At 41.1% G+C, this 21,181-nt stretch overlaps 1 protein-coding gene across 5 annotated transcripts; it reads right to left on the bottom strand.

Moving 5' to 3' along the window:
- Positions 1–64: 64 nt before the first annotated feature.
- prickle3 (prickle homolog 3) lies at positions 65–19,224 on the bottom strand. 5 transcript variants are annotated; one of them, XM_054788211.1, is made up of 11 exons: positions 19,044–19,224; positions 11,842–11,924; positions 6,142–6,325; positions 5,940–6,053; positions 5,366–5,503; positions 5,041–5,244; positions 4,283–4,469; positions 2,041–2,379; positions 1,666–1,956; positions 1,213–1,578; positions 65–1,137 (listed from the first exon to the last, which is right to left on the bottom strand). In XM_054788211.1, the coding sequence occupies exons 1-11, from the start codon at positions 19,083–19,085 to the stop codon at positions 710–712; spliced, it is 2,376 nt and encodes a 791-aa protein (XP_054644186.1). In that variant the 5' UTR covers positions 19,086–19,224; the 3' UTR covers positions 65–709. The 5 variants fall into 5 exon arrangements, with proteins under 5 accessions (XP_054644186.1, XP_054644194.1, XP_054644222.1 ...); XM_054788219.1 differs by having other exon boundaries at positions 11,842–11,921; XM_054788247.1 differs by having other exon boundaries at positions 6,142–7,252; positions 19,044–19,099.
- Positions 19,225–21,181: the final 1,957 nt, after the last annotated feature.

Here is a 21,181-nt window from a genome sequence, read left to right as displayed (position 1 = left end):
GTTTTTTTTGTGTGTGTCAACTATTCAGCAAATAAAACACTTGCTAACCAGAACACATTTATTGCCAAAATAAGCCTGCCTCATTCAACATTCATTATAATCTCTCCCAAAATACAATAATAATTAAACCCTTTGCAGTAGTTGGCCTTTGTACATACTGTATACACATTGATTGTTTTCGCTATTATTTAATTTTTTTTGAGTAACTACCAGAGTTAGTTCCACGTTAAATTCCAAGATACTGATTATTTATTACCGCTGTAATATATTACAGAACTCATTATAAGTGACAGTCAAGCTAATCATGTATGTAATATATTTAATGTCCCATTTATGAGGTGTTTGGTTGATACTATCTGGACTGTAAAAACTTTAGAGGTGAAAGTAATATTTCCCCGAAGGGTCACTGATAATTGTTTAAATTTAAAATTGAAAATAAAATTCAGAAAATATATGTAAAAACACACTGTTCACAGATGGTGACCTAAATGACCTTAAATCTGTCACATCATGTTCAAATGAAGGTATCAAGTGTACATAAGTCCACTCAAATATCATCCCTTAGTTTTTCTTTCTCAAATGCATGATTGTGAATGAAAGACTTAACAAAATAGCAAAATGGTGGCTTGTTGGAATCCATTAGTCATACAGTAAATCATGTGCAGTGATTACTTGTGCCACTACAGTGTGATGTTTTCCAGTGTTTGCATCAGGAGACAGTGCAGTTTTTATCTTTGTCCTTAGCACCATGACTGTGAGCTTGTCTCCGCCTGATACTGCCCCTTAGTCCCCACTGAGCTGGCTCTTCTTCTTTTGTGTCTTTATCCTCGTTGGCTTGATGTTTTCGAAGTTGGGGAGGCAAAGGTATAGGCTGTCCAAGGAAATAGCCCTCTTGCTCCGAGTCTGAAGATGAAGAGCACGTAGAACAGGAGTCTTCGTGCTTGTGCCGGCCCGGCTGTAGGAGCAGTGAGGGGGCATCCTTCTCTCTCTCGTCATGGTCCAGAGTGTCCAGTTGAGGGCGGTCGGCCTGTGCGTGTCGGGAGCGACTGTCTGAGGTCGGGTGGAGGTTTGGGTCAGATGAAACGCGGCAACGACTCCATCCACGCCGCAGACTGCGTTGGTGGTAAGAGGATCCATCTGTTTCAACAAAAACAAAAATAAACTTCCCTGATTCTAGGTGAGGTGAAAGGTTTTCTTCAGCCTTATTCTTACCTAGTAGATCCATCTGAGGTGGGATGCCTTTCTGTAGATGTGACCTGCTTCCAAAACCTCCTTTTACTTCATCTTCGTCCTGAGGGCTGTCCCCATTGTCAGGTGGCTCTACTCCATTCTCCTCTTCATCCTCTTCCTCATCAACAGAGTAGCTGCTGCTGATTGGTTCTCTGAAGCTGACCCTTGCTCTCCCACTACGAGACAGCATGGGTGGAGAATGGGAGAGGCTTTCCTCTGACTGGGGCGTATTTAGAGGGGATGAGTCCTGTGGTATCAGGTCTCGAGTCTTAATGGGGAGTGGAGGTGGGAGGGGAGGTGGTTCAGGTGACATGTCGGTGTGTGAGTTTGCATTTGACTGGAGAGCATCTGGAGAAGACAATCAGATTAATATTTTCACAGAAAACTAACATTTTATATTGATGTTTTTATGTAGTCAAAGATGGTCTGCAATACCTTTCATTGCTTGATTAGTCTTTTCCACCCAGTTCTGACAGTCTTCACCAGTAGAGGTTCCTCTCGAATGGAGACTAGGGGCAGGATGTGCAACATTTCCATTTAAAAGGCCACTCACAGGCAGTTTGATTCCACAGCCCTCTGGCAACAAATTGTAATGTGGAATGTTGCAAGGCCAAGAGGGTCTGAGGCCATTTCCTCGATGAATGTGAGGGAGAGGTGAATAGGAGTCTCGGTGATGACCACCGGATGACGGAATTCCATTTTGAACAGGAGTCGAGCAGCTGACACCTAAGGGGGGAACATGGAAAATAAGAAACTAATCATCATCTTTCCCTGAATATATTAAAGACGCAGTATTTGAGATGAACATACCTCTATTTTCCATTACAGTATAGATGCAGTCTTTTGCAGTACTTATAAGAGGGTTGACGCCCTCTATTGGTTGTAATGGAGAACCACACTGCTGTTGCTGGAGCCTCTCTGCTGCCCCGCAGCGGCTGTGTGGAAGTGGTCTACTCTGCAGTACCGAGTCACAGGAGTCGGAGTTATTGGTGTCCTCTCCAAGTGAACAAGACCTGGAGCAGAAGATAAGCCCCCTCCGAGGGAGGAAGGGGCGTCCCAGCAGAGGTAGTCCACATCGAGCACAGCAGAAACAAAACTCCACTGCGTGCCAATGTTGACCCTCATATGTCATCTGGCTCTGGTCGATGCCTACAAAATGAAATTAAATTATAGCAGCAGCAAAACATGCACCATATCTGTAGTTTTTTCCAAACTGACATTTCCTCAGTTCACTTACCATCCTATGAAGTAACAAAGCATGATACAGAAAGTCTGTTCATGATGGCTCAGTTGATTGATTTTGGAATTTGGCGTGTCATTGAGACAGTATCATAACAACCGAACAAGTTGCTTGCTATGTGTTTCTTAAAGTAATTATTAATATAATATAAATACACTGTAATTGATTTCACCTGCAAAATTAGTGCTTTCATTGGAAATATAAATTCTGCAATAAAAATAGCATAGCAAAAGTTATTGTCGTGGCAGTTTGCAGTGGTGTATACTTACACTTTATCATACTTAGGTGAGTTTGTAAAGTTTTTTCTTCCCCATGTAGTTAAATTAGGGAGACAAAATATTAGAAACACATTTTAATATGAATATGTCTTAAATTTAGTGTTACCGCTCACACTCTCTTATACTTGTTACTGGAATGTCAACATGGCACCTCTTGGCATCGAACTCTCTGAGGATGTGAAAAAGAAATTGAGTGCACATGCTCAGCGTTATATCCAGAGGTTGTGTTTGTTTCACATTGGTCTGCATGCCTGTTGTACCAGAACTCTTCTAAAGATGATGCAAGAAAGCCCGCAAACAGTTTGTTGATGACAAGCAGACCAAAGACGTGGATGACTGGAACCATGTCTTGTTGTCTGAAGAGACCAAGGTAAACTTATTTGGTTCAGACAGTGCCAAGCGTGTGTGGTGGCAACAAGGCGAAGAGTACAAAGACAAATGTGTCTTGCCCACAGTCAAGCGTGGTGGTTGGGAGTGTCATGGTATGGGGCTGGAGGAGTACTTTTGGCACTGGTGAGCTAGAGTTCATTGAGGGAAACAAATTCCAACTTGTACGGTGACATACTGAAGCAGAGCATATGATCCCATCGCTCCAGAAACTGGGCTGCAGGTCAGTATTCCAACATGATACAAACATGGCCCCAAGACACCCACTGCCTTACTAATGAATCTGAGGGTAAAGGCGACGGACTAGCCAAGCAAGTTTCCAGACCTAAGCCCTATTTAGCATCTGTGGGGAATCCTCAAATGGAAGGTAGAGTGTACAAGGTCTCTAACATCCACCAGCTTCGTGATGTCATGAGTGGAAGAGGATTCCAGAGGCAATCTATGAAACCCTAGTGCACATGTGTCAAACTCGTGCCCTGGAGGGCCGAGACGCTGCAGGTTTTCTCTCCAACCAGTTTCTTCAGCAGGTGATTCAATTGATGAGCTCCTTCCCTCAAACTGAAGGTGTTGATCATTAAAATCACCTGCTTTAGTGACTGGCTGGAAAGAAAACCTGCAGTGTCTCGGCCCTCCATGGCACGAGTTTGACACCCCTGCTCTAGTGAACTACCTGCCAAAGAAAGTTAAGGCAGTGCTGGAAAATAATGGTAGCTACACAAAATATTGACACTTTGGGCCCAATTCAGGGGTGTCCTCATTTTTGTTACCAGCAGTTTAGACATTAATTGTTGTGATGATTTATTTTGAGGGGACAGTAAACCAACTACTTTAGATTGTACTAAAGTCTCATTTCTTCAGTGTTGTCCCATGAAAAGATATAATGAAATACTTGCAGAAATGTGAGGTGTGCACTCACTGGCAGGTACTGAATGTATGTACTGTATCTACTGGATGATGCAGGTGGACCTAACATGGTGAAGGATGAATGTAAGCTGTTCTGTTCTTCTAATCAGGCATTTTTATGGATGTGAATACTGTATACACAAAGATTTGCTATCATTTTAGATAAAAGATGGGACTAGTATATCTTGCCATTTAAATTATGACATCTTAAACAAAGGTAAAACAGTTAAATATATTTCCGTACCAATGTGTTCGCCACAGGTGTCACAATACTCTGCATACAGGGACTCATAGCAGGAGCAGCAGTATGGGCGACACTCTCTCATGATGTAACGCTGACCGCCCAATGGTGCCTCACATTCAAAACAGCAGAAGTGCTTCATGTGCCAGAACCTTCCTTCTGCTTCTGTACATTCATCCGCAAAAATAATCTAAGATTGACAAAAAACAGAATAAGAGAGTGAATGTGACAGAACACACTGCAGCAGCTAACTGGTTGCAGATGGGCAATTTTTTACAGAGGATTTGGGTTAAAAGATAAAAAAAAAAAAAGATGCTGGCACCCTGCTCTTGTGGGCTTAACTATTCCCTGAGCATAGAATCTTGTAGGTCAATCGTGCCAGATCCATTAGTAAAGCATGGGCTAATCTGTTAAGTCACTCAGAGGCCCTTCATAGCAAGAAGAGTAGACAGAAAAATGGTCCTCTGAAACAGAGTCATCTGGGACAACTAAGACCAGGGTGGAATCTGAAGTCTTTCTACAGTATATGAGTTTATATAACAACTTCTTCAGTTTGTTTTAAAAGTTACAGCGCTCATACAATGGATAGTAATAGGGAAAATTTACTAAGAAATTAAAGATTTTCCTTTAGTCATGGGTAGGGATTAAGATTGGTTAGTCACTGAACCAGTTTCATCATTAAATGTTATAACACAACAACATTAGACAGATTGTCCGATGTTGTTCAGAATGCAAAGGGATGACTGTTGAGTGACAATCACCTCATCACAAGCTTGACATCGGGGCTTGAGTCTCTCAGCATGATGACGGCCGCAATAGATCTGTCCGTCTTGGTAGAAGTATATCAGGTCAACCAGCAGTTCACTGCAGCAGGCACATTGGAAACACTGAGGGTGCCAACAACTGCCGTTTCCCGCCCGATTGGCAAACACTGCAATGTCTCCGCCGTTGATCTTTCTGCCACACTGGGAAAAAAAATACTTTAATAAGAGAGGGTGGGGTGCAGGAGGAGGGAAGCTCCAGGTATCATGTTTTTCTTACGTAGTCAATACAGTATATGAACATGAAATAAAAATGCTGCTCTACCTGCTTGCAGACAGCTCCAGTCATGGTGACGGGGAAGAGTCTGACAACGCCTCGGCCCACGTTGTCTCGTTTCCTCTGTTGGCTGAACAAACGTAACTCCTTCTTCTCCTCCTCCTTTAGAGAGTTGCAGTACTGTGGCTGCAGATGTACACAGAAATAATAAGTTCAATGCATTTAATTGTTCAAACATGAACAAAGTCACATATTCATTGTAATGTTCAAGGTAATGACTTCTTCAGGAAATCAACGATCAAGAAAAGAAGTGTTGAACTGCGTCTGGCAGCAGAATTACACAAAATACTTCTTATTATAGATTTTTGGGGCACAGGCCAATTAAGGCCAATTAAGAAACCATACAAATTCAGTAACCAGTACTTGTTTTAATTTGTTTGCCTTTGGTGGAGAGCTTAGTGCTCATGCAGTGAGAGAAAATCCTGGATCTACACCTGACTGTCTCCAAGTATATGGCTTCTTCACTGCTTCATGCACTATTCCTCCACAAAGGTCACCCCTCTTTGAGGTTGTTAATTTTATGAGGTAATCACTCCGTATCAAAATTGTTCAGTGGTGTTACCTCACTGTCGTGGGCAGGAAGTTGGTGCAGCAACTGTTTGATTCGGTATCTTTCCCCTGCGCTATTCACATAGGGCACCCTGTCCTCTGGCAAGCAGCTGAAATACTGATAAACCTGCAAAATGAACAGAGGTGTTCACGCAACAAAAATCTGGTTTACTGAAATGATACAATCTTTAGCAAGTTCTTGAGCAAGGGGTCACCTGCTCAGGTTTGAGTCCAGACGGAACCCACGCATACTCCTCAGAGGCGCAGCCCGAGTCGTCATCGGAGATGGAGTGTCTCTGAAAATCGGACACCAACTTTGTCATCATCTTTTCCAGCTGGCCTGGCATTGAGCGCACGGCATGATCCTCTCGCACACACTTGCAGTGCACACAGATCTTCCTGTGGACACAATTAATTAAGGGGTGGGCTCTTCTGTTGTACTCAGGCAGAAATGTTGGCTCACTTCAGATGGTCTTGCTCTTCCTTGACAATATGTACATGATCAAAATATGAAATTTAAAAATAAGATCAGTACCAAGGCTGCAAAACACACGCACTAAAGATTTGCACGGTGGTCCAAATCTTCAGTTATCAATAAAAGGTTTTGGCAAAAAAAACAATGCAACTCAGGACAGAAACAAATGTGACATTGCAGATGCTTGCAGTTACCATGCCACAGTGAACGCATCCTGTAAGCAAAGCTAAACGTGGTACAATGAAATATTAGAGTGCGGAACCCTTTTTTTGACCAGGCAATGAATGACAACTGCAGCAACAAAAAGGAACTTCAACCACAGCTAAAGTTTTTTTTTTCTTTTAAAAATTGCCATTCCCATTTTTGAAGTGTAAAACACAGCCTAATCACATTCTTTGACTCCCAACAACAGCAGCAGCAGTCTGACTCCCAACAACAGCAGCAGCAATCACATTGGAATTAGGAACAACACAGACGCAGTTTAAAAAAACTATGCAGAAAGGTCCAAACTGATAATCATCAGTTCAACAGAAGGAGGGTTTAGTGTTCCACTATTCACACTCAGGGACTAAATTTGATTTTAATCCCATCATTGATGAAATTGAGGCACAAGAGATCATGACTTGTTGTTTTTGCACACATTCTACCAACATCCCACTTCCATTAAGGGCAGCAAGCCCCTTCATTTGTGTCCCAAACAGGCAGGAAATGAGGTCAGTGGCTTAAGGCGGGGGGGGGGGGATGAGAGTGGTAATCTCGCTCAGGCTAACATCACACCCCCTCTCATCCTTGGACTCCACATCTGTCACCGGGTGAGTGTGTTTGTGGGAGCGGCTGATGTAGAAGGCTCACTGTGGACGACAAGGGGAAGTCATGTTTGGGGGGGCGACCATGTGGTAAAGTATTGCACGTACAGTATATCTCTGTTGCATAAGAGACTGCCAGCTGGTACTAGTGGCTCAAGTTGGCACAAAGCTGCTTTATCAAGCATAGAACCCTCACATACCGACACCCAATACAAACGCATATACAAAAGTGCATGTAAACAGCATTGCACCTCCTTTTTTGGAGGTGTGGACCGGAGGACTTTTTCTGTTTTTTTTTTTTTTTTTTTTTTTTTTGGCCCTTGGCATATTCCAAAAAAGAATTAATTAGATATTACACCAATTTATTTCGTCACCTATAACACAAAGCTAAAAAGTCAATGTTTTGTTCAGATAGCTTAGCATGTACAAGTATTAAGCTACTCTGGATTGGTTTTAGCAACTTAGATGTACAAAATGTATCAAAGTGGCCCCCACATCCTTCAACTGCTGTAAGGGCTCTCTTATTTTCAGGACACTCCTTGACATGTCTGTTGTAACGCAGTTAGACTGGGATTTATTTCCATGCATCATGTCTGAAGCGGGGCAAACAGAACATGCACATGTAGGTGGGTGTAAGGAAACAGCTGGCGACATGGCACTGTCCAAAACGTGATGAAAGCATGTTTCATAGATATGTAACTGTCACATATACGCAAGTGAAAGAACCCAAAAAGTTCTAACATCGGTCAATTTAGCATAAAAGATCCATAGGATGATAGAGCGGATAATCTAATGTCATGTCTCTCTCTATGTGCAGGATTGTGCCACTAGAGGGAAAAATGACAAAAAAATCATCAGGGTTATAGACCTAATCTGTTTCAAAATGATAATAAAAAGATTGAGTAAGTCTATCAGTAGATCAACATTTCAAGTCATCTCAGATGTTCTTCACCCCCAATTAACCTCTTTTTGGGACTCCAACCTCAGCTGAGGTGGACTCGGATCATGAACTCACAGTCACAACATTACAACAGTGCGTGCTCTTCTTTACCTGCAATCACGACAAATCAGTCCCGGTTATCATAATGACGTTGTCCCATCCAGGGTGGTGCTCCTCTATAAAAGCAGCCTTTCAGTGCATTTGCTCATTTCTCCGTTTGAACTGCTCTTTTCATTGTCACTGCCACCCCCGACTCCCAACCTCCTCCTTTGCCGACAGTGGGCTCAAACAAAAGACTCATGAGCCAGACACTACAGTATGACACACACAGTTCTCAGAGGACATGCACGCTCACGTGACTTGTGAATTCACTCTAAAAGCTAAAAACTCAGCGCCGGCTGTTATATTACGTGTATCACTTCATCAGCTTGCCTTGGAAGATGCCGTGCATTGAGTCCAAACTGCTGCATCAGATTCACACCAGATGAGCAATAACTGTTTCATGCAGTTATTAATCATACACTGCAAATGTCACACATGAAGTGCAGCATGTGTCATTGTGATCAAGGAAGATGAGAGCACACTGGAACACAGTGTCTCTGGTGAAATGTCAAATAAATCTTTAGCCTTCACTGAAGTCACAACACATCTGTGCACTCTTTAAAATAGTAAAATACCATAATTTCCAGTGTACAAGCGGCTACTTTTTTTTAACCTTTGAACCCTGTGGCTTATGCAGCGGTGCGGCTAATTTATGGCCATGTTCTAATCTCGTGATATCTCCTATAACTATTACTAATCTTTTAAACACTGTGCCGCTACCACAGCTCTTTCTTTGTCAGAAGCCAATCACGAGCTATAAGGGAACTCATGACAAGCTTGTCAACCAATTGGAACTCAATATAACAGTCTGATTCATGGTGTCATCTTAGAAAGAATGCTAAAATAATCACACAGCAACTTAACACTCAAAAGGTAGGTAAGAAATATACAAGACAAGTACCAATACAAGTTTAGAATAAAAAGACAACTATTCTAACTTCTTCCCATCATGTTTGATCTACCTTTTGAGTGTTAAGTTGCTGTGTGATGATTTTAGCGTTCTGTTTAAGATGACACTGAGTCAGACTGTTATACTGAGTAATGACCTTCTGCGATTTCCAATGGGTTGATCAGCTTGTTATGTGTTTTCTCATAGCTCACGATTGTACAATAGTTCCCCCAATATAGAGATATACACATACCCTGACCAGACACAACATTGTAAAAAATAACTACAGTGCAGCATATTGACATGAGTCTAAAATAATATTAGAATAGAATATTTGAAACACCACCCAGATGCACTGCAGACTGATGGTGTTCATCAACACTGGGCATAAATATGTGTCAGAATTTGTCTGAGATCTTTTGATCGCACATGTTGTCGTGATGTTGTGGCTTTTATATGGGCTTATTGAAATGATGAAGACTGGGACTTACTACAATGGTCCATGTCAAACTCTTCTTGGATCTGGTGCAAAGACAGAACAGATGGATCTTGTCCAAAACTGCCTGCCATATAAGCGACAGAGTAATTACTGCATGGCCAGCAGACTAATCATAAATGGGACTGTGAAGACTTCTAAAGCACGACAGAAACCTTTGGGTCAAAAGTAACTCAATTATCTCTCTGCTGGCCAGTGGGAGCACCATCTGGTTAGCCCCTCATATTAAACCCTGTGTGAGAAAGATGGATCAGTTTCCTTTCAGCAAGCTTCAGCAGCTGAGCCTATGCCCGCTTGGATGATTTTCTCCATCACATTCTAAATTGGTTATTGAGGGACATACAATGGCACGAGTCTGTGAGGTCTTACAAAATGACCCCTATCCATCTCTGTCATTTAATCACCCTCATATTTGTTGGTCCTCTCAATCAAACAAAAACAAATAAAAATGCAATGTTGACAATAAAACAATAACAAAATAAAAAATAAAATAAACAAAATAAAAGAATAAATCTGTACAGTACTCAGATGAGAATGCAGCAGGATGTAGAGGGCATACGTTTTAGATTACATTCTACCTGCAAAGCTGTTGTCTTGGCTTGAATAGATGGATGATAACTAAATTGATAAAAGACAAAAGATACAATTACAGCTAGGGATGGAGCCAATCCAATCCAGTATTGGTATCGAGTTCAGATACCAGCGTAATTCACATATAGGAAATTGCAGATGCTACATGTGGTGATTTCCTATCAATGAGCCATGCCTGTGCTTTAATGTTGTCAGTTTGTTGTTGTTGTTAGCAAATGTAGCTCGAAGAATATCACCAAACTGATAGCTGTCTTCATGCGCGGCACACACGCACAAAAACTCTCCGCCTGACACGTTCAAGGCCACACAAAACAGTTGGACAACTACACAAGACAAAACCTCTCCGGGTCGCTACAATATCGTATTTGCCTGTAGAAATATAAATTTATAAAGAAATCGACAATAATTATAATGTAGCGACCTGGAAATGTGCAATGTTAAGAGTTCTGTCCGACTGTCTGTAAAACCATGAACGTGTCAGGCTGAGCGCTTGTGTGTGTGTATGTCGAGTGCTCCATATGTGGAGACAGCTGCTTTCACTGATACTCTTTTGGCGCAGTTGCATATTAAAGCAAACAGAGCTCTGGTCCTGGAATTATATTTGTATCGACTGATATCCGAATTCAGGTTAATTGAAAAAACATAGATTGGTGCAACCCTAATTACAGCCCTGTCTTTACATAAGGTACACGTAACTGCACTAGTCCGACAGAACCTTCAACCCACAGTTCACATATTTCAGGCTTGTGTCAAACCAAAAAAATGACCAAAGTTCAGTATTTGTACTATACTTGTTACATCAAGTAACCTTCAACAAGATGTGGGAATTGTTGTCCTTTTATCTAGAAGAACAATTGTGAGATCTTGGGTCACTGATGTTGGACTTGGGAGAGTTCCAGTTTATTGCAAAGATTTTTAATGGGCTTAAGGCCAGGGTTCTAGAGTTCTTCCACATCAAATTCACCCAAGCATGCCTCTAGTGACCGTGCTTTGTGCACTGTGGTACAGTTAAGCTAGAACAGTACAGGACCTTCAGCAAATTGTTCCCACAGAGATGGACGCGTATATGTATGTCTAAAATACATTGGTAATGACATCAAATTAAGAATTTGATGTTATAGGATGACATCCAGTAATACTGGCTCTCTGTGGTACTTCTTACCATTAATGGCCCTCATGATGGCCATGATTAAGACCAGCACCCTGGATGGGTCACATTTGTTGTCTCCTAGTGTATATCTGCTCTTATTGTGTGCACAGATCATCGTTGAGCTGATTTCTGCCGTGCAGTAGCAAATATACACACAGTAACAACATATAATACAATACCATTATGGAAAAAGACCTTGTACTCTAGGATGATTTCGGTGCGCGTTATTTTGTTACACGTTTTAAGGTTTATGTGGCTGATAAAGCAAAATAAAACATAAAAGGAGTGAGTGTTAACGCCTCTTTCTGCCTGATATTTGCAGATACAGTACATGTGAGCACCAAAAGCACAGAGAAGGGAGTGTGACCTCCAAAGGTCAAAAGACATTGTGAGACAAAAAAAAAAAAAACATTTCCTGCCAAGGCAACATGGCAGCGACACAATCAGTGTCTCCTTCACTTCATACCTCCAGCCATGTACACGGAAGCCGGGACACTGGTCGCCACAGCTCATGCACGGCTGCCCTCTGTCTGGGTCCTCTTCCTCCTGCTGGAAACAAAACACTTTAGTTCACATCATTTCCTACCAGAGGCAGACAAGTCGAGTTCAGGGTGAGAGGTTGGTATATACAAGGTTTGCTCGGCAGGCTCGCAGGAACCGTACCATCATGAAAGTAGAGCACAAACTGATTGCACTGTGGTGGAAAATGGGCTGTCTATACATTTCACACGGATTACTTTATGGCGTGTATGAATCTCCCTGCGCTGTATCAAAATCCTGCATCAGCATAATACTGCACGTGAACTGGCAGGGATATGATCCCTGAGCCCAACACGAAACGATAACATAATTATGTTTAAGTGCACTGAGACATCAGCATTGTGCATTCACATCAAACAGGTTTAGTAAGCAATGTCCACGTGACCACGGATATTTTAAACACTGGTTTTATTTCATGCAACAGCAGTGGTTGTGCTGAGAGCTTATTTTAAAGATTGTACATCTAATATACCACTACAGTGTATTGTTAAACACAGGCATTATAACACAACCAAGTTAGCTGTGATTGCTTTCTCAGGCTTCTGTTTGTCAATGCATTTTTATGTGGATAGAGATTTTCCACTGGTGTGGATGGAGATGTTTTAACACCGGTGTGTGGGTAATGTGCATTTTTGAAATATCCATGTTCATGTGGCCACGGCCTTAAGCACAGGGGAAACTAAATGCTCTGATCCTACTATTTTACATCTACATTATTGTTATTTTTCTACTTTCTTTACTATTGATTATGTGAGACAAAAAGCAAATGCACCATATTCATTAATAAATTCAGGACTTTATTGAGAGCTTGCAGAAAACACAGATGTGTGACTCACAGGTCATCAAAAAAAAAAAAAAAAATCTATAGTCTTAAAAAGGTGCTGAGTATGAATTACACCCAGCATCTGAGTGAGTGTGTCTGTACAGACTCCAGGCTCCCTTATTTTAAAGCTGGGCGGAAGGAAGCAGCCACAGGATGAGAGCTGCACCCTTTCCCTCAACTTTCTTTTCCTCTAATTCAACTTTAACAACTACAGTACCTCCAGTGTGGTGAGTTCCCTGGATAAATGAATTGGTTTAAAAAGTACCATATCCACAGAATACTTTTATCAGCATGTTTCCACTTGGAAATTGACTCAACCACAAGAAGACAGAATTTGCACGCAAGCAAACACACATAAAACAGTATTTGCTCAACTTCTCAAACATACCGACAAACTGTAATTGCAGATGAATGGCGCTTACGAACAGACAGTTTAATGGGAAAAGTACGTGGTTTGAACAGGAGACCTGTACCTACCTGCTCAGTCTGAGCTCTTTTTTCCAATTGTACACACCTTACATGGATGACTGCAGCCACAATTTAAATCAGCAGTGAGCTCAAGACTATTTTTATGCACTTTGGAACACCGATTACTGTTTGTGGTTGAATATGCACAAGGAGAATATCTTGGTTTTTTGCAAGAAATTGTAAACTGTTTCTAGGGTGGGCGTGTATGTGTATGAACATGTATGAACAAAAGTTCCACGCACAAAATTCCCCCCCTTCACATGGAGCTGCAAAAACATCCGAATCGTGTGGTCTTAATAAAGATGTGGATGGACTACTCCCAGCATTGCTTGTTTATTCCGCCATCTTGAATCACACAATCAACTCTAAATCACACAATATTTACTTTACAGAATAGTAAGGGATCCCGTAAGGCACATTCATTTGGCAAACTCAAATAAGACTGTTGCACAAACTAGCCAGTTTGCCCCATGTATCATCCTGCAGTGACTACCCACACAAAAAATCCCACTCTTTGGTGACTCAGGGGCTGTTGTCCACAGGGGAATGTTTTCAGGTCAAAATGGCAAAGTAACCATTTCATCCACACAGCAACGGCGTTGTGGGTACCCTGAAACGATATTTTTAAAAACGGCTTCCAGAGTGGGAAAATCTGATAATGCTGGATTGTTGTAGACAAGCAAACCTCTACTTTCTGAAAACAATGACGTCCCCACCTTGTAGCCACTCTTCGTCATCACGTGACCGCTGCCGACAAGCCACCATAATATCTGGCATGACAAACTCCAGTCGACAGTCTCCTGGTATTTTTTGCCTTATACTCCAAAATGACGCGCAGAAGTAATTCCACTTTGTCGTCCGTCGAGACACGCCTTGGAAAGCGGAAGACAACAAACTTATACGCATTCTTACTTATTTTATAGAGTTTTGGTGTCATGTGGTGGTAGGTAGGTGTGCCTTATGTATTACATTGTTTTCACCCAGTGATCCGTTTGTGCCTGTTAACTCTCAAAGTACAAAATTACCATCTGTGACGTTAAATGTTCATCTATCCGTTTTATTTGTCATTCATTTTTTTCCCTTTTTTTTCCATATTGGACCGATATGAATAACGGATCGTGACAACCCCTACAATTAACCACGATAAATAAGGGATTATTTATTATTACTGTACCACTGTATTTGTACCGTGCACTTATGTAAGGCCAAATTTTTAATATTTTCTTGTTTAGATTTAAGGTACGAATTTGTGTTATGGGAGTAATGTGGCTTCCCTGTTCACAGTGAATGGACACTGGAGAAGTGTCACCAAGCTCATTCTCATTCTGAACATGGAACAACAGCCCTGAGCTCATCCATTCATGAATAAACATTTTATAAAGGATGCATTTTTGTGTGTTTTGACGCGAAATATAATGCAAGTATTTTTAAAAACTTCCACTTCGAGACAGTTTTCAGTCTCTAAAACCGCCAAAAATCGTTTTATAACGGTGCTAAAGGTTCTAGCCCTCCTTGACTCCAAATTACGCTTTTTTTCCACCCCAAAAATATAAGACCACCACCACTGGCTAGTATATGTTGCAAATAGTTGTTTCAGAGAACAGATTGTACAAAAAAGTCTATATTCTTCACAATTATGAGTTAAACTGAATGAGATTTGTGTTTCAGGCCGAAAAAGAGGAGTGGCGTTAATGGCTGCCTCTCACTCACGGCTCGTGTCACATGCCATTAGTGTGCGTGCGCACACATACGCAGTCTCAGAGAAGCTATCGGCTGAGCTTGAAGAGGGCGGGATATAGTACGTTTGAATGCTAGCGCCCCATTGCGGTACCTAACCATGACATTACTATTACAAGTTTGGACTACAACAGATTTGAACATATGGACCAATACTGAGAGTTATAAGTTTGCATATGTTGGTAATCTTATGTCCCTTACTTAATTAAGGGAGCAAAAACAAATGTGCATTTATATTTTCATATGAACATCAATAACTTGGACACAATTGGTAACAGTCCAACATCAAAGCATGCATTCCTAACACAATTTGTAACTTCTGGTCACAATTCTCCATCCTGACAGCAAACATTGCTTTCACAATTTGTTTGAAATTTTACAGTCTATGCTGCAATTCATTCTCTTATAACTTGTGTTGCACACAGCTCCAGTAAGGTACAACCAATGACAAGAGACCAGAGCTGTTATTTTCCTGACACTCTGACACGCTAACTGAGCCTTAGAGGCACACAAGACAAATTGCCTGTACATTCAACTCTCAAAATGATCATTAGCACGGCCAAGAATGAGCGTCAATAGCCGCAGGATCCAAAACACCTTTGGAAGCTGTAGTCACCCTGCTTGATTACAGGATGCTGCACGGTGTTTTGCTGACATGCCATTCAGAGAGTGAACAGATGAAATGACACTATATGATCATGCTTGCATTGTCATTTTCCAACTTGAGAGCTCAGTGACCTGCATGCATTCAGTTTTGTTACTTTAAATGTATAAGCCAATTTGTATGTTAAATTGATCCATCCATCCATCTTCTATGCCGCTTATCCTCACAAGGGTCGGGGGTATGCTGGAGCCTATCCCAGCTAACTTCGGGCGAGAGGCGGGGTACACCCTGGACTGGTCGCCAACCAATCACAGGGCACATATAGACAAACAACCACTTACTCTCACATTCTCTCATATGGACATTTTAGAGTTGCCAATTAACCTAACATGCATGTTTTTGGAATGTGGGAGGAAACTAGAAAACCTTGAGAAAACCCGGAGAACATGCAAACTCCACACAGAGATGCCCAATGAATCCTGACTGTGTGGCCAACATGCTAACCACCGTCCCCTGTTAAATAGATCAGTTCATCAAATTATCATCCTGATCAATCATAGCAATACAACATGACAACAAATAGCAATAACATGAAAAGGTATGCGGAGCAGATCGTCAGTGAGTTAATTCCCGACAAATAATTCCCGACTGCTTTAGAATATATACAGTATATCCTGCTTGGAAAGCAGTGCAGATTTATCATCCCCTGAAAATAAGACAACACAGAGCCATATAAATGAATACCAAAATAATTGTGTGCAGTCAAGCATGGTAGTAGTAGCAACATGGTCTGGTGGTCTGGGGCTGCATGAGTGAAGAGGAGCAACATGATATGTGATTGCTAAGCTCATGCAAGTAACAAATACAGTGTCCATGCAGCCATCCACTTTTACTCATTTGCTTAAAGTTGTGGCCCCAGAGAGGGTGAACATTAACAGCACAGGTGAGAGGTCAGACGCTTTGCTGCTTTGGCATGTTGAGTGGATGCAGCCTTCCCAAATGGGCAGGTTCAAACAGACCACATTCATTCATGCCAGGGGCCTCTAAGGTGCCACACTCTACTTTATACTTGGATGTTTGCTCATCACTGCTTTACCCCTAACTGCGCTTGTGAAAAGTGAAATACTCTAGGTCCTTGGTCTACGTGCGAGTTTTGTCCCTAGAACTGCCGTGTGAGTCAAGTTTTCATGTATGTCCGAACTTTACATAAGAATATTATATTTAAAATGATTCCTAAATTAACACATAACTCACTCACACTGTACACTCATATCAAGGACATATAAAGTACAGTTTTCTTAGTCGGTTAATCTGAAGACTGTTGTTTGGATTCATGAGTAATCGGTTAGGCCCTAGACCAGGGTGGGCAAACTTTTTGACTCACGGGCCACGTTCAGTTAACAAAATTGGCCCAGGGGCCAGGCTATATATATACTACATATATATATATATAGTGATACAAGCTCACTAGTTTAAGTTTATAATTCTAACAGTCAACCTGGAAACGTTTGTCTTATTTCAACTGTAAAAGTGTCATACAATCTTCTAAATGTGCTTGTGTCCCTTTTGTCAGGAGCACTTTAAACATCAGACCACATTAAATACCTTAACAAAATTGAATTACATTTATTTTAATGGATAAGACATCCGGAATGTACATGAATAAAGGCTGTGTGATATACAATATGAACTGTCAACGATAAAACGTTGGCTATTAAAGAGTATGTGAATGTCCCTCCTTTTTTACTTCCCAGTGAGTAGGTTAAGTTGTGTGTCACATATTTGTTGACTTGTGTTTGTTTGGCACCATGGGTGAGGTGGTTGTCTGGATCCCTGCATGTGAAAAGTTACTTAAACCATCAAAAGGTCATCTGAGATTGATTGACTGTCTACTTGCAAGTCATGTTGCCAACTTGTATGTTAAAAGTTTAAATTAAATACTTTGAATGCAACTGGCGGGCCTGATTCAAATGCTCGGCGGGCCGGATGTGGCCCCCGGGCTGTAGTTTGTCGAGCCCTGCCCTAGATGTACCAAATCAATATGAACCAAACACAAAAGGTTGGTGGTTTGGTCTGCAACAGATCACAAAAGAGGTAAAGAAATTTGATCACTGTTTTCCAAAGTCAAAGCTAGTAAAAGTAGTCCTGCTGTTTTCTGATGGGAGGTTCACTGTCTCATACTTTGAAAAACCCCAGTCTAATATACGAGTTAGGGACTCTTAAAAATCAGAAGTGGTGTAAAAATCAACAACAGCAGCTACACTTTGTTGCAATCTAATGCCAAACTCTCTTTTTTTCTCGTGTGGATGTGAGCGTTAAATATTGATGAAGTTCATTAATACTTAAGTGTAGTGACTGCATGCAGTACAGGTGTCCAGACTGCTTAAATACTACTAATTGAAGTATTTACACAAAAGGGACATGTCATCTGATCTGGCCTTATGAAATGCTCCCTGGCCACATACAGTAGGTATATGTGCACAACCGACTGCGATGCAGTGTGAAAGGTAAAAAATGATGCGAAAATAATGCTTAAGGGTTTGTTTTGTTTTGTTTTTTATAAATCAGGTGTTCACGGCACGTCCAACCGGTAGGAGGCCTCGGGGAAGATCCAGGACACGTTGGAGAGACTGTGTCTCTCAACTGGCCTGGGAACGCCTCGGGATCCACCGGGAGGAGGTGGACGAAGTAGCTGGGGAGAGGGAAGACTGGGCTGCCTTGATTAGGCTGCTGCCCCCGCGACCCGACCTCGGATAAGCGGAAGAAGATGGATGGATAAAATCATAATTGGTTTTAGAGTGAAGATATTAATGTTTAATATGTTTAAGACTGTGGTTAGAGTTTGGAATCCTGTAGATTGATACACAGATGGAAATTCACAAACGTGGTCTGGTTTGCATTCAAATTTGTCAACTACATATGTGATTTTGACAAGACACAGTATGGTATAATTGATGGAGACAGTCTGGACATATTCCAAGTTTGCTGCACTGCCAGATGTCCCATGGCGGCACAGCTGTTGGTCGGTCTGGTGCCACAAAACATCTGCTCATCACACAATACTAAACACTTCCAAATTGTAACACCATCTATTATCAACTGTTGCAATGATAAGAACTTTATTAAGTTGCAACATGTTCTATCTGCATCATCCCATCCTGGACAGGTAAGAGGCTATGATGTCACCGCTCCCCTGACTCACCTGAGACGCCCGTAATGACTTAAGTAACAAAGAACTCTCTGAGAGAAAAGATGCGAAATCAACAGGAGTTTGGCTAAAAATGAAGCGTGGTGCGCTTTAAAAACAAACAATACGCTTGCACAAAAGACAGGTGAGGGTGGGATAAAGTTCAGTCAGACCTGGGCAAGTTTCAAATGACAACGACCAGTCAAACGTCTTCAAACAATGTAAATAATCGTGAAAGTTGAAAGAAGGTGCTCATTTAAGTGACTAAAGTCAAAGGTGAACATATAAGTGTTGAAATAGCACACTTACCGAGCGGTTTGACCGTCGCTTTTTAGACCCGCGTAGAAACATGATGGACGTTTTTGTTTATAAGTAATGTATAATATCCCTCTAAAGAGATATAATAGGAGTAAAACGAGGTCTAATTGTAGTCAGTTTGGTCTGTAATAAACTACATGATGTTCCCTCAAACTACGTCTCACCGCCTTTGGCCAACTACCTCCGTAACAAACAAGTTAGCGTGACGACGGAAACACAATTTCCTGTTCAGCATTTCAACGTTAAATAAATAGAAGCATTACCATTAACACTTTCAAGGAAAATGCCCAAACAACGAAGCGTACATGTGGATTCAATATTAACTCATCACGTTTACATTTTAAAGAAACCTCAAACGATTTAATTGCACTAATTTTACATCATAGCGGCTTTTATCTTGAAGGTGTGACGATGTAACTACCGGCTGAAAAGTATATCGTTTACGTGACTTCCCTCCAACTATACCTGTCGTTTATAGAGGTGTGCAGCACCCGCCTGTGCTTCACCATGGACAGTATAGGAAGTGCTTGTATACACGACTCGCTACTTCTACTAGGTCTGAAAAATAGCCTGTAACACAGAGCATTCAACATTCGGTACGGAAGCTTACATCTAACACGGATGATTTAAGTCCTGCAAATTTCTTCCAGTCAGATAATTATTTTCGAGAGAAAGTATTTTAAAAAAAAAACATCACGCACGCAATGATTTGATACATCTAACAATATAATTGTTTTATTCACCACCTCACCTCGTGAGTCTTTTGTGGGACGGCACCCACAGGCTATCAAGCGCGTTGAACTGTATACTGTTATGGTTAGTAGTCTGCTTCCACCAAGTGGCGATTTGGTAGAAGGCAAGTGTATCACAAATCAGCTGCAGTTTTTTTTTTCTAATTCCTACATGCCATTTAATTTATATTTGTGATTTTAAAAGAAATTGAGTTGATTTGTGCATGTTCATTTTAAATTTTCTGGAGCTCCAATTCTAAACACAATTAGCAATATTGAACAATCACAACACAGTATGTGTATCTCATTATACAACCCCTGACAAAAATTATGGAATCACCAGTCTCGCAGGATGTTCATTCAGTTGTTTAATTTTGTAGAAAAAAAAGATCACAGACATGACACAAAACTAAAGTCATTTCAAATGGCAACTTTCTGGCTTTAAGAAACACTAAAAGAAATCAAGAAAAAAAGATGTGGTAGTCAGTAACAGTTACTTTTTAGACCAATCAGAGGGAAAAAATTACGGAATCACTCAATTCTGAGGAAAAAATTATGGAATCATGAAAAAAACAACAAAAGAATACTTCAAACACACCACTAGTACTTTGTTGCACCACCTCTGGCTTTTATAACAGCTCGCAGTCTCAGAGGCATGGACTTAATGAGTGACAAACAGTACTCTTCATCAATCTGGCTCCAACTTTCTCTGATTACTTTTGCCAGATCAGCTTTGCAGGTTGGACCATTTTCTTCAACTTCCACCACAGATTTTCAATTGGATTGAGATCCGGACTATTTGCAGGCCATGACATTGACCTTATGTGTCTTTCTTCAAGGAATGTTTTCACAGTTTTTGCTCTATGGCAAGATGCATTATCATCCCCAAACGCCCTTTCAATTGATGGGATAAGAAAAGTGTCCAAAATGTCAACGTAAACTTGTGCATTTATTGAAGATGTAATGACAGCCATCTCCCCAGTGCCTTTACCTGACATGCAGCCCCATATCATCAATGACTGTGGAAATTTGCATGTTTTCTTCAGGCAGTCGTCTTCATAAATCTCATTGGAACGGCACCAAACAAAAGTTCCAGCATCATCACCTTGCCCAATGCAGATTTGCGATTCATCACTGAATATGACTTTCATCCAGTCATCCACAGTCCACGATTGCTTTTCCTTAGCCCATTGTAACCTTGTTTTTTTCTGTTTAGGTGTTAATGATGGCTTTCGTTTAGCTTTCCTGTATGTAAATCCCATTTCCGTTAGGCGGTTTCTTACAGTTCGGTCACAGACATTGACTCCAGTTTCCTCCCATTTGTTCCTCATTTGTTTTGCTGTGCATTTTCTGTTTTCAAGACATATTGCTTTAAGTTTTCTGTCTTGACGCTTTGAT

The sequence above is a fragment of the Dunckerocampus dactyliophorus genome, chromosome 1 (assembly GCF_027744805.1).
Source record: "Dunckerocampus dactyliophorus isolate RoL2022-P2 chromosome 1, RoL_Ddac_1.1, whole genome shotgun sequence".
Classification (NCBI taxonomy): domain Eukaryota; kingdom Metazoa; phylum Chordata; class Actinopteri; order Syngnathiformes; family Syngnathidae; genus Dunckerocampus; species Dunckerocampus dactyliophorus.
The sequence above is the reverse complement of the archived record's forward strand: the minus strand, read 5'-3'. Positions and strand labels throughout refer to the sequence as shown.

Bases quoted from the DNA above. Each gene is read 5' to 3' on its own strand.
- prickle3 (XM_054788211.1), bottom strand. From the start codon at position 19,085: ATGTTTCTACGCGGGTCTAAAAAGCGACGGTCAAACCGCTCG. The intron at 6,326-11,841 runs GTATGAAGTGAA...TTGTGTCCACAG, and splicing joins TTCCGTGTACATGGCTGGAG to GAAGATCTGTGTGCACTGCA. The intron at 4,470-5,040 runs GTGATTGTCACT...TGTCAATCTTAG, and splicing joins GATGTCAAGCTTGTGATGAG to ATTATTTTTGCGGATGAATG.